At 51.8% G+C, this 13,046-nt stretch overlaps 1 protein-coding gene across 1 annotated transcript in view; it reads right to left on the bottom strand.

Moving 5' to 3' along the window:
• Positions 1-6,799: 6,799 nt before the first annotated feature.
• LMF1 (lipase maturation factor 1) overlaps positions 6,800-13,046 on the bottom strand; it is a 134,981-nt gene continuing 128,734 nt past the window's right edge. The window contains exon 10 of the mRNA XM_054270731.1: positions 6,800-7,460. Within this exon, the coding sequence (XP_054126706.1) occupies positions 7,286-7,460 (175 nt within the window). The 3' untranslated portion in view covers positions 6,800-7,285. The remainder of the gene's footprint in view (positions 7,461-13,046) is intronic.

The raw sequence follows: 13,046 nt of genomic DNA, 5'->3' as shown, positions 1-13,046 counted from the left end.
TTCACCTTGAACCCATGTCGGGTGTCAGATTTGGGTTTGTACCCCTGACACCCAGAGCACTTCAATAGAAGCACCTGCACAGAATCATTCTGTGATTATGTGTTTGTGACACCGCTGTCAGCACGGGCTGGGGCAGTGACAGTGACAGTGGCACAGCCCAAGGGGCTCTGGCTCCATCCCTGCTCCCAGGAGATCCCCATCCCCAAAGGGATTCCCGCATTTCCCACATTTCCCACATTTCTGTATAGAAACAACACAGCGTGACCTGAAATCACCGCCCCCAGCTGCAGCTCGGATAAACAACCCCTCACCTCCACACCCCCTAAAATACCCCTTAAACCCTAAAAAGTGCAGCTGTGGGGGCAGCCCCGCGCCCCCCATCCCCAGAGCCGCTCATTAAGGCCCGGTGCTGTCTGAGCACCATTATCTGAGCATTCCCTTCCCCACCGGTCACTTCTCCTTATCTGCATATTTTATTGAAAATTAAAATCCCTTTGCGTTTTTCCCAGGGCTGGCGCGGGAAGGATCTTTTCTCGAAGCCCTACTTGACTCCAATTAGTTGGGATAACAAAGCTGCCGCTGTCGGGGGATTATTGACAAATGCTCCAGGGGGGAAAAAAAAAGAAAAAAGAAAAAAAATGGGCAAAAGGGGCAGGAGAACGGTCTGTTAAAATGACAGCTTTTAAGGCTGGAAAATAAAACCTCCGGGCCACGAACAGCGCTGGGGAGGCAAGGAAAGTGGCAATTCCTGGGTTTTTTTGGATGGCATTTCCATTGATCGGTCCCCTCGATTTGAGGAATTGACACAAAATCCCCTCCAGGATTTTGTGTCGTGCTTCCCCTGGGTCAGCAGCAGCATCCCCTGGGAGCAGCAGGCGTGCAGGGAGCTGCGAGGATGAGAATCCACCCCATCCCATCCCATCCCATCCCATCATCCCATCCCATTATCCCATCATCCCATCCCATCCCATTATCCCATCCCATGGATCCCATCCCATCCCATCCCATTATCCCATCCCATCCCATGGATCCCATCCCATCCCATCCCATCATCCCATCCCATTATCCCATCCCAGTTTCCCCGTGCTCCCATCCCCAGTTCCCATGGGCGCTCCTGCCCCTCCTGCAGCTGCGCCCCTGCACAAAGGGACTGAGGAGCATTGAGAGCAGCACAACTCTTTCACTGATAACTCCTTCATATTTTTTCCCTGACTTTTCTTTTTTTCCCCCCCTCTCTTAATTTCAGCCAAAAGAATAGAAGGGGTAAAAAATGAAGTGCGCTCCATAAAGGGCAGTGAGTGTTATCCCCGAAAAAAAAAAAAAAAAAAAGAGAGAAATCAATAAAAACCGCACAGAGCTTTTTTTCTTCCCTAGGTGGCTCGGACAGCTGGCTCTTTAAATATTAATCAGGGGCTCATTGATATGCAAATGGAGCCAGGGGAATAATGCTGCCGCAGCTGCGCAGCCCCGGCTCCGCGGGATGAATGGGGATGCTGAGGACACAGGTGCAGGGAGCGGGATGGGGCAGCCATGCCCCCAGAGCCCGAGCGGGGCAATCTTCTCCCTCTCGAGGCTCCCCAATGCAGAACAAGGTGTTAATCTCGTGATTGTGCCGCTCTGCTCCCTCCTGGCCTTTTGCCGCGACACTTGGCCGCTTCAGCTCGGCCCCGCGCCAGCCCAGGGCCCCGGGATTATTTATTGTTCCCTTCCCAGAACCAGCAGTAAACAGGAAAAATGGAGCATCCCACGGAGCCCTCGGGATGTGCAGTGTCCCTGCCCTCCCCGGCTGTCACCTCCTTGAGCGGGCGGTGGCACCTGTGACACCTGCAGGTGTGGGGGTGGCACCTGCAGCTCCTCCTGCCCGATTCCCACCCTGCTGTGGGGCCAGGAGAGCAGAGCAAGGGGAGCCCCTGCTGGGTGTCACTGCTGGGTGCCACTGCTGGGTGTCCCAGGCAGGTGGGACAGGTGGGGTGGCCAAGCTGGGGAACCTCAGCCAGCACTGAGATCCTGCAGTGCCCGTGGTGGCACCAGGGGGGACAGGGGGAAGGTGGGGCAGATCCCTCAGGTAACCAGGGCAGAGTCAGACACCCCCAAAACACCCAGAAGGCTCCACTGGCACAAGCTGGTGTCCCCTGCCATTTGTCACAGGTCACAGAATTACAGAACCATGGAAAACTCTCAGCTGATCCACAGGGATCATCCAAATCCTGCCTGGGAAATCCATAAGGACACCAAGAAAGGTCCCTGCACCACCTCCCAACAAACCCCACTGCTGATTTAAACACTCAGCCCTTGGGAAGGGTCACTCCTGTTCCCTGCTGCTCCCATCCCTTGGAACCTGAATCATTCCCTGCTTCCACCCTTTAGACCTGGCTCATTCCCTGCTCCCACCCCATGGGCTCATCCTGCCCTTCCTCCTCCTCAGATGCTGCAGATAAAACTCAGCTGTGCCCAGAGGATTTCCAAGCTGTGCCCAGCCCTGTGCCCTGGGGGATGGATGGATGGATGGATGGATGGATGGATGGATGGATGGATGGATGGACGGATGGACGGATGGATGAGCCCACGGGTACTAGGCACCCACAGCTGCTCCTGGTGGGCAGATGGAGCTCCAGGCACAGCTGGAAATGGCCACAAAGGCACAGAAATCCTCTGGGAAGGCAGGAGGGAGCCAGCCACGGCTCCAGGATGGGCACCAGGGAAAGCTCAGCTGTGCCAGCCCAGCCTGGCTTGGAGGGGCAGGGTGGCATCAAGGCAGGTTTGCCCTTGAAAAGACTCCCAAGCTCATTTTTCCAACCAGGGAATGATGCTTCTCAAATCCCTTCAGCCCTAAACCGTGGTGTGTCCCCACATTTGTCAGTGAGCACCAGAATTTCCTCCTCTATAAAGCTGCAAAAACACCCAGTCTGGGCTGTTCCGTGCTCTGTAAGGAGCAATTATTCCTTTCCAAAGCCCAATGAAATCAAAGCCCTTCCCATAATCACCTACTGGATTTTATCAGCGTGTTTGGGTTAGGCTTTGCCCCTTTGGCTAATTCCTAATTGATTCTTTAATCCTGACAAGTTTTTTATTGCCTGATACAAGAGGGATTTAGCCCAGGAGCAGCAGGAAAGCAGCTCCCAAACGCCGGGAGAGGCAGGACACGGGGCAGGGATGACCTCATCCCGAGCCGGGGCTTTATTTGATAATCTATCAGTTATTTATTATTCTAAGTAACCACTTGCAGGTGCTGTGATTTCAGTGGAATTGTCCCAGCACCCGGGGAAAGCTCAGCCCTGTGCAATCCTACCCAGGGCTGCTGCTGCAGAGGGAGCGGGATCCAGCCTGGGCTGGGGAATGGGGCAAGGTGGGGATGGGCATGGCAAAAAACGTGGAAAAAATGGAGAAAAATACGTGGAAAAATGGGGAAAATCTGAGGAGGAATGTGGATAAATCTGTGGAAAAATGGGGCAAAACCTGCGTAAGAATGGGGTAAAATGCATGGAAAAATAGGGCAAAAATCTGTGTAAGAATGGGATAAAATCCATGGAAAAATGGGGAAAATCCATGGAAGAATGGGGAAAAATCTGTAGAAAAATGGGGGAAAATCTGTGGAAGAACGGGGCAGAATCTGTGGAAAAATGGAGGAAAATCTGGGGAAAAATGGGGGGAAATCTGTGGAAAAGTGGGGAAAAATCTGTAGAAAAATGGTGCGAAATCCATAGAAAAATGGGGCGAAATCTGTAGAAAAATGGGGGGAATTCCATGGAAAAATGGGGCAAAATGGGGAAAAATCCGTGGAAGAATGGGGAAAAATCAGTAGAAAAAATGTGGTAAAATCTGTGGAAAAATGGGGGAAAATCTGTGGGAAAATGGGACAGGAGTTTGTCCCTCACACAGGGACAATTCCAGAGCTCAGCTTTGTCCTCCTCACCTGCCTGCCTGGAGAACGTGGCCAAGCTGAGGATTTGGGGCTGTGACGAGGAGCCAGGACATGGATGTCCCCACAGAGCAATGTGTCCTTCCATGGGTGGCACCCGGAGAGCTCAGCCAAGCACATCCCTGTAAATCCTGTGCAAATCCAGAATATGCATTTGGGGTTAGTTCTGGATGCCCCTCTGTTGGTTTTTTGCCTGGGGAGAGGTGGGATGGAGACCCCAAGGAGGTGCCAGCCCAAAGCAGGGGTGTCCCCACCCAGCACAACCTGTGGGATTCCCAATTTCCCAATCCTGGGGCTGCAGCAGGGAGGAGGTGACAGCAATGAGCCCTGCAGTGACAGCACAGCAAGGGCTGCCAGCATCAATGAATCCTCGTTTGTCTGCAGCCTCTGGAGCTGGAACTCCCCTGGGACTGGGGGCACTGAAATGTTCTCCCAGTGAGGAAGGGCTGGGCCCCAGGCAGAGCACAGAAGGTGCCTCCCCAAATTATCTGCCCCTTGCTGTCTGCCCAAGCAACACCCTGAGGAAAGCTGGAAAATGGGATTTTGAGTGGCAAGACCCCGTCGTGGCTTCAATTTTAACCCCAAGTGGGGGGGGGAAGAATAAAGCAGGGAGTTGGGAGAATCATTTTTTTCATTAAAATCAGAATCGATCCATAATGAAAATAGACTTGGAATGGGAAAAGCTGAGTGCAAATGGAAGCTTTTAAAGATTCTTTTGACTGACAATAACCTGAAGACCCTCCAGGAACTCCAGCCTGGAATAATCAGATTAAATGGAAACTAATATACGATCCTGAAATTCATCCCATGCTGCTCTAAACTTGGAGCAGCTGCGTAATTTTGCCTACAGGTTTGTGCCTCCTGCCCAGCAGTTCACACGGAATTGTTTGGCCAAACTCAATCTACCAGGAAGGAAAAAAACAAAAAAGGCTTTTCCCTTTCATATGTGCTAAAGCAAAGCCAGCTTTTCCAAGCAGCTGGGAGCAGGGAATGGATATGGCTGCAGGGATTTCCTATGGGAATTCCCAGCCTGGAGTTTGGCTGCTTTAAAAATCAATGACACTGATTTATAAAAGATGCAGGAATAAGGAATTCTCTGGGTTGGTGGGGGTAATTCCTGCATGGACACAAACTCATCTCCAGCAGCTCCTCACCACTGACCCCTCCACATTCCCAAAGCACAAAGCGAATTCGGGTTTTTAGAGGAATGTTTGAAAATGGAACCTGGGTGGACACTGGGGCTTGGAGCACCTGGGACAGTGCGAGGTGTCCCTGCCATGGCAGGGGTGGGGTGGGATGGGATTTCAGGCCCTTTCCAGCCCCTCTGGAGTGTCTGGATGCCCCATCCAGCCTCCCACAGCCCCATCCCTTCGCCATGGGATCATCCCTTGCTGCTGGTTCTTCCCAAATTCCCCAAGCACAAATCATTTCCTCATTCCCTGCACCCAAGGGATGAGCTAAACCCCTCTGTCCATCCACATTCACTTTCTGCTCTCCCCAGGAACAGATCTAGATGTGGGATTAAAAAAAAAAAAAAAGGAGAATTTCTTCTTTTTTGGGGGGAAATCAGCTGGGATGAGCTGCATCCACCTCACCACAGCCAGTGGCCAATGGGCAAACCCAGCTGGGGTTGTGAGGGGACCTCGTGCTTCAAAAGGCTGGAATCTGGGGAAAGAAAGGGGAAAAATAAATTCTACCTCAATTATACCAAGTGTAAATATTGGGGGTACCCCAAGGGTCAGTAACTTTCATGTAGGAAAATAAAATAAAATAAAATAAAATAAAATAAAATAAAGGATTATTTCTGATCCAGGAATGGCCCTAGGATGTCTCCAGCCATGGTGGAGCTGCAGCTGCTCAGGATGGACATGGGGTGACCACCAGGCCATGTCCTGCCTGTCTCAGCTCTGGAATTTCCTTGGACCTGAGAGAGAACCAGGAGGAGGGAATGGGATGAGATCAGGTTTGGGATTGGGATGAGCCAGGAAGGGCAACACCCCATGGGGCTCAGCCCAACCTGCCCTCCAGAACCTCTGCAGAGGCTGGTGGCACCTCAGGGACATCAGAGCTGGCAGGAGCAGCTCCCAGGTGGAATTTTCCTCCCCTGGTGCTGCTGCAGCATTTTCCTTCCAGTGCTGAACTCTGGGATAAAAATCCTCTCCACAAAACCCTTCCCAGTGAGCAGATCACTGAATGTGGTTCTGATTTCCTCCCACCTCAGAATAATTGTTCCTTTTCTTTTCTAAATTCTTGTCCCAGGGAAACATTTCCAATGGAATCTCCTCCTGCCCCTTTGGATGGGTTTTATCTTCCAGGCACTGCTCTGGAGCAAAGCAGGGAGTTTATATTGAAAAAAGAAAAAAGGGAAAAAAAGCTTAACAAGCAGCAAACAGGAATGGGAATGCTGGTCTGGGATCCATTATCCCTGACCCAGAGGTTGGAAAGCAAAAGAAATTCATTAAACTGGGGAGGGGGAGGCCAGGGCTGTTGGGTGCCCAGTGCATGGGGGTGCCCGGGGGGTGTCACTGTCACCCATCCCCTGTCACCCATCTCCCATCCAGGGCTGCACCCACTGCAGAAGGAGCAGCTTGGATGGAAAATCCACTGAAACCACGAGGAACCCTGAGCAGAGGCACCCTGGAAGCCAGGGGAGAAGGAGAGGGGGAATTCTCCTCTCACAGCCCTGGATCCCCGGGATGGGGACAGACACTTGGACACAACACCAGATTTTGGATTTTCCCCAAAACACAAATCAGTCCCAGGACTCACCTCATTGCTCACCTGCCACCCCACTCCCATGGGAGCTGCCTTGTCCCTTGGGCTCCTTTTTTTCCCTTTTTAGCACTTCCAGAGAATACAAAAACCCAGTGAGGCTCCTGCTGGTTATTCAAGGATTGTTTCTTTAATTCCTTCCCAGGAACACATTCCCAGTGGTGCCCATTTGGTGTATGTGGTTAAAAAGGTGCAAGAGAACATGGAAAAGGGCATTCCTGTGCCTGCCTGCACAGCCCACACCACCACAGAGATCCCTCCTGGTTTGTTTTCCCATTTTTTTTCAAACCCACATTCAGCTGCTTTTGGCAGCACCATCACCTCCTCCAAAACCAGTCTTGGTTATTTGCTTGCCTTTCTCCCAGTTCCAGAGGAATTCCTGAATGGAGCAGCCTGGCAAAAGAAATCACCCACTGAGGTGAGGAAAAAAGCAGCTCACAGAGCAAGTGGGCAAATTGGCTGGGAATCTTCTGGAAGAATCTTCTGGAAAAGAGCCGTGAACAAGGATACAGATAAAAACCAGAGATGTTTGGAAGGAGCTGCCCATTCTCCATCTTCTCAGCTGGTCCCTCTTGTCCTGGCCATCCTCCTCCCTCAGTCCTGCACGGGGTAAGGCCAATTCCTGTCCTCAAAGAACTTCCTGAGGCCCTGCAGGTTGACGGGGGGGAAGTAGGGGCCGATCCTTTTCCGGATCCACCACTTCCCATCGCGGGCGTGCTTCCCCCCGGGCTGGCTGAACTTGTACCTGAAGTGTTCCCCCCGGATCCACCTGCGGGAGACAGAACAGCACCTCAGGCCCTGCCAGGGCTCCTGGGGAGAGGCTTGGACCGTGGTTTGTTCCTTTGGATTGGTGTTTTGGAGCCTTTCTGGATGGAGAAATCGGCTTGAGGGTGCTCAGGGTGGCTCCATATCCTGGTACCCCATCTTTCCATCCCATATGCATCCCTTTATCCATCCATCCATCCATCCATCATCTGTCTGTGCATCCATCCATTATCCCTCCATCCATCCATCCATCCATCCATCCATCCATCCATCCATCCATCATCTGTCTGTGCATCCATCCATTATCCCTCCATCCATCATTCATCCATTTATCCATCTATCATTCATCCATTTTTCCATCCATCCATCCATCCGTCCATCCCTGGGATGCCCACAGCCAGCAGCAGTGACTTTGGGAAGGCTTTGGGAAGCTCCCAAGCTCTTCTTGATGCCATTCAGGAATCCAGCTGTGCCTCGGGAATGATGCATGAGCAGAGGAGCTTTAACACCCCTTGCCCTGAGCACTCCCCACACCTTTCCACAGCTAAATATGAAATAATAATAAGAGCAGGAATAATAAGATTTTTCCCTTTCTCAGAGCCATCCTGGAGTGTTTGTGCCTGGGATATTTGGGAGCAGGGACCCTGAGCCCCCAAGCACCCCCTGCCCAGGCAGCGGCAGCGCGGCTCTGAGCGCATCTGTTCTCCGCCTGCTGCGGGAGCTGACAGCAGAGGAGCTTTGAAAGCAGTGCAGAAAGGAACATTCATCAGTGTCAGGAAACACCCTGGGAGCTGCCCATGCCGCTGGATCCGGGGGGTTTGTCCCCCTTGATGTAGGACATGCTGACAAGGGCCGCAGCGGCGCCCGCGCCGGGAGCATCGCCGGCGTCGCCGGGCGAGTCCATAAAACACCCACAAAATAAAACTGTCAAAGTCGTGTCAGTGCTCATTTAAACCTGCTCTGCTCCACTAGGAAAATACAGACCCTGCTACTGAGCAGGGCACTGCAGCTGGGGGATCCCTGGAGCGCTGGGAAGGTCCTTCCTGCTGCTGAAATAACGAGGGATGGCTCCGATGGATTTGCCACCAGTGCTGGGTTTTGGGGAACAGGGCAGGGTGAGGGGCTTGGGGAAAGCTGCACCCAGCCCAGGGGTGGCTCCAAGCCCAACAGCTCTGCTCCAGTCCTGCTGGGACCCAGGAGAGCAGCACAGGAAGGATTCTCCTACAGAACCATGGGAATATGGGATGCACAGGGAGGTTTGGAGTCCCCATCCCTGGAGGTGTCCAAGGAATTCCTGGAGGTGGCACTCAGAGTTCTGGGCTGGGGACAAGGTGGGCATTGGGCACAGGTGGGACTTGCTGCACCTAAAGGCCTTTTCCAGCCTCAGCGATCCTGGGATTCTGTGTCCATCACACCCATCATGTTTTCCAGAGCAGCTGTGGCTGCCCCTGGATCCCTGGCAGTGCCCAAGGCCAGGCTGGACAGGGCTTGGAGAAATCTGGGACAGTGGAAGTGTCCCTTCATGGCAGGGGTGGCACTGCGTGGGTTTTAAGGTCCCTTCCATCCCAAACCATTCCATGACTCAATGACTGAGGATGAAGGAAGATAAATGGGAAAAGGGGCCCTGAGTGGAATTTGGGGAGCACAAACCTGCACCTCACCCCCACAAACTCTGCCCTGCAGCTGCTGCCTTCATTCCAGCCTGGCCCATTCCTCACTCCCTCTCTTTCCTCTTTCTGAGGCTGGGAAAAGCCAAACAGGGGCTGGAGTTATTCCCACAGGGTTTCCTGTGCAGGAACACAAAATTCCTGTTAATAACTGAGTGTTACTGAACAGCCTCATCCCTGAGGGTCCAGGGAGCCACTCCAGGATGACTGGAGATTTCCAATTGCTGCCTGGCTGCTTCCTGGAATTCCCAAACCATCTTCACCTCCAGTCCCAGATCCACCTCCCAAAAATGCTTCAGAGCTGATTTTATGGGAATCTCCTGCTCCCAGCATCCTCCACCTGCCCCTCTGATGCTTGGGGGTTTTTCCTTCACTGAGTGGCTGCAGAGCACTTCCCAAGCTGGACCCATCTCCAAATATTCCCAAAATAAATGTGAGAAAACCTGGAAGCCAGGAGGGAATATTTCCTTGGCAGGCTCAGGATGTAAAAGCTGCAGTGTTTAATACCCACTGGAGCCCCTCATTTCAGGGCTCACAGAGTTTACAAGCTCTGCCAGCATTTATAACCTGCCTGGGTGCCTCAATCCTGGAATTATGGGGTTTTCCAGCTCCTCCGGTGCTGGTCCTGCTCCCTCTTCCTGGGATTCAGGGAGGGAAGGTGCTACAAACTCCCATCCTTCCAGAGTTTGTGAAGTTTTGGGGCTTTCAAAAAAATCTCCTGGCAGCTGGAAGGGATCCACAGGTCTGGGAGACTGAGCCTGCAGGAGATTCCCTGATTCCTGCTCTGGAGAAACACCCACAGCTTCTGGAAGGTCAGCAAGGAGCTGCCTGACCTCACCAGGATGTTCCAGGTACTCAGAGAAGGATGAGAAGGACTTGTGTGGATTTACCGAGCAAACACAGGCTGGCAGCTCCTCCTGGCTCCCTGGCACCAGCTCCCATTAGAAATGGCTTTGAACTGAAGGATTTGCGGGGACATTGGGAAGGAATTCCTCCCTGTGAGGGTGGGCAGGCCCTGGCACAGCTCCTCAGGGAAGCTGCGGCTGCTCCACCCTGGAAGTGCCCAAGGATGGGGTCTGGTGGATGAATCCCTGCCCATGGCAAGGACTGGATGGCATTCCAAGGACTCTCCCAGGAAATGGAAAACCCTCTTTGCTGTGAGAGAAACAAAAGGCTCCTTTGGGCAACTCCTGCTCCAACAGCGGTGCCAGCAGAGCGACAACACCAATAGAGAAGGAACAACTGAGCCACCCCAAGAACCCTTCTGCCACCACCTTTGGGGGCATCCCCAGCAGCCCCTGGCCTTGGGGAGAGGCCAGAACAGCTAAAACTAACCAGCATTATTTTTTACAGCAGTGTTTGCCCTCAGCAGATGCCCGGAGCAGCAGCAGCTGCCCCGTAGCGCCCTCGGGTATCAGCCCCAAGGGGATGTGTTAAAAATTAGCAGCAATATTGGACTTGCTGGGATGGGGGCCTAAATCTCCCAGACAGCTGTAATTAGTTCCAGAGGGTGCAGCTGTCTCCCTGCAACAGCTGAGGGGTTCCAGGGAAAAAAACAAAACCAACAACCCAGTGGTGGTTTCTGTTAGAATTAATGGCCTGCCAAGGCAAGGAGGGGTGGGAGAGGGAAAGAAAGAAAGCAAAACATGGGGTGACTTTTTGGGGATTTTTTAGGGTGTTTTGTGTTGAGGTTCCTTGCTCTGCTGTAAATCAGGTGGTGGGAAGCCCAAATTCATCAAGGTAATATAGCTCCAGCATCGCTGCTCTTGCCCTGGTGGTGGAAGGGAGCAGAAATTAATTCATCTGGGCCTAAATTGAGGGAATCAGGGCAGTTTTGGGGTTGTTTTTTAGTGCTGCTGATTCTGATCTGGTCCCACAGAGATGGAATATCCCATGGACAGCTGATCCTCAAAATCCCCTTGGGAAGAGGCACAGTGGGGTTTTCCTCTGGTTTTTCCTCTCTGGATGGGGCAGGAAGGGTGGGACAGCACCAAGGGCAGAGAAAACTGTGGGGAAAAAACCAAAAACTGGCTCCAGATGGATCCAAGGCTGGAATTCACCCTGCCAAGGAAGAGAGATCCCATGGCCACCAGATTCCCCAGCCTGGGGGAAATCCTGCCAGCTTGGGATGAGCTCTCCCTGAAATACTGAGGGGTTTTTTCCCAAAGAAAACCCCTTAAACTTCCCTTCAGGGCTGTGGGATTTAATTCTGGTAATAGCTGAGGGATTCTTTTCCACCTCATCCCACTGAGGCCTGGATTTCCCAGGAATTCCCAGTCCCTGCCTGCTCTCAGCACTGCTCCAGAGTCACCTTTATCTCTTTAGGGAAGGTTCAAACCCCAAATTGGCTTCTACAAAGTGCAAATATGACCAAGCTCTTCCCATGGCTTGGGCTGATTCCACAGATCCCAGCCCAGGTATCAAGTCCAGTCACTTTTAAATGGGAAATAAAATAATATCCCATAAAAAAGGATCCCAAATGCCCCATTCCCCTGTGCTCCAAAGCATCCAAAGGGAAGCACCAGCTCACTCACAAACACCACCACTGCAAATCCAGCTCTTCACACCCATGGTGGGGCTTTTCCAACAAAGTGCTACTTTAATTGGAATAAAAATCCTGAAGCGACCATGATTTAATATCAGAGACACCAAACAGACCCAAAAACCTGATTTTTTTTTTCCCCTTCCTGTGGGCTAAATCTGATTTTTGTTTCCTTTGATTGTTGCAGCCTTTTCCATGGTGTGTTCAACGCTTCTGAATTTCTCAGCCCAAGCCCTCCTGTTCAGATTTATGAGGGGTGGGCTTTTATGAACTATCCACTGCCCCAGAATATTTGGGAAATCCACATTCCCCAAACATCACCGGCCTCGAGGTCCAAGCTTCCCACTCAGGCAGGCCCTCAACAATGCCCTCATTTTTAATCAGTCACCTGTTTCTCATTTGAAGTTTATCACACTTGAAAAAATACTATAATTTCTTGAGTTGTAAAGAACCCTCCAAACTTTGGTCTCCGAAATTTCATTTCGAAGGCATTAACTCATTCTGAAAGTCCCTTGGCTATTGAAGGTGTAGAGTTTCCATTAGCAGAACAAACCCCGTGGAGGATGGAGTGCAAGGTTCTTATGGAAAACAGCCCCTTCCCCTAATTATTTAGTCTAGCAGGGAATGAAAATAATTAAGTCTCAAAACTCCCTTTGGAGCGGAGGGAGGGGGGAATAAGGGTAGGAAAATTAGGAGTTTTTTCCACCCAGCTACTGTGGTGGGAATGGAGGGATCCCTAAGGCTGGGCAGCAAACTTTCCCCTCAGTTCTGGATAAATGTGCAGGATCAGGGAATTACAGGGTCAGGGATGGTTTGGGATGGAAGGGAGGTTAAAAATCATCCAGTTCCATTGCACCAGGCCACAGAGGGCAGGTTATGGGATTTTAGGAAGGAATTCCTCCCTGGGAGGGTGGCACAGATTCTCAGAGCAGCTGTGGCTGCCCCTGGATCCCTGGAATTGTCCAAGGCCAGGCTGGACAGGGCTTGGAGCACCCTGGAATAAAGGAAGGTGTTGGGGTTAGAACTGGATGAGCTTTAAGCTCCTTCCCAACCCAAACCATTCCAGGATTTTGGGATTTTTACCATCTTGGGGTTTTCAAAGCACCTCAGAGGAACCATTTTGGTAAAAGTGGGAAATTTTCTGTGCCTCAGCTAGAGGAGGAGTGTCTCTCCTCAGGAGCTTTGGGGACGCAGTGCCCTAAAGCTGGAAAACATCAGCGGGATCCAAGGAGAATTTCATTCCACACAGAGCCCTGGACCTGCATCCCTGTTTGCAGTGCATCCTCAGAGCCTCAAATGGAAAACATTAGCAGCAGCATAACATGGCTTGAGTTGATCCAAAATGCCCCAAAAAATGTTTTCTCAGCTAAAAATATCTCCA

This window comes from Melozone crissalis, unplaced genomic scaffold, assembly GCF_028551555.1.
Source record: "Melozone crissalis strain CALT ecotype California unplaced genomic scaffold, PUWL_Pcris_2 ptg000012l_1, whole genome shotgun sequence".
NCBI lineage: Eukaryota > Metazoa > Chordata > Aves > Passeriformes > Passerellidae > Melozone > Melozone crissalis.
The sequence above is the reverse complement of the archived record's forward strand: the minus strand, read 5'-3'. Positions and strand labels throughout refer to the sequence as shown.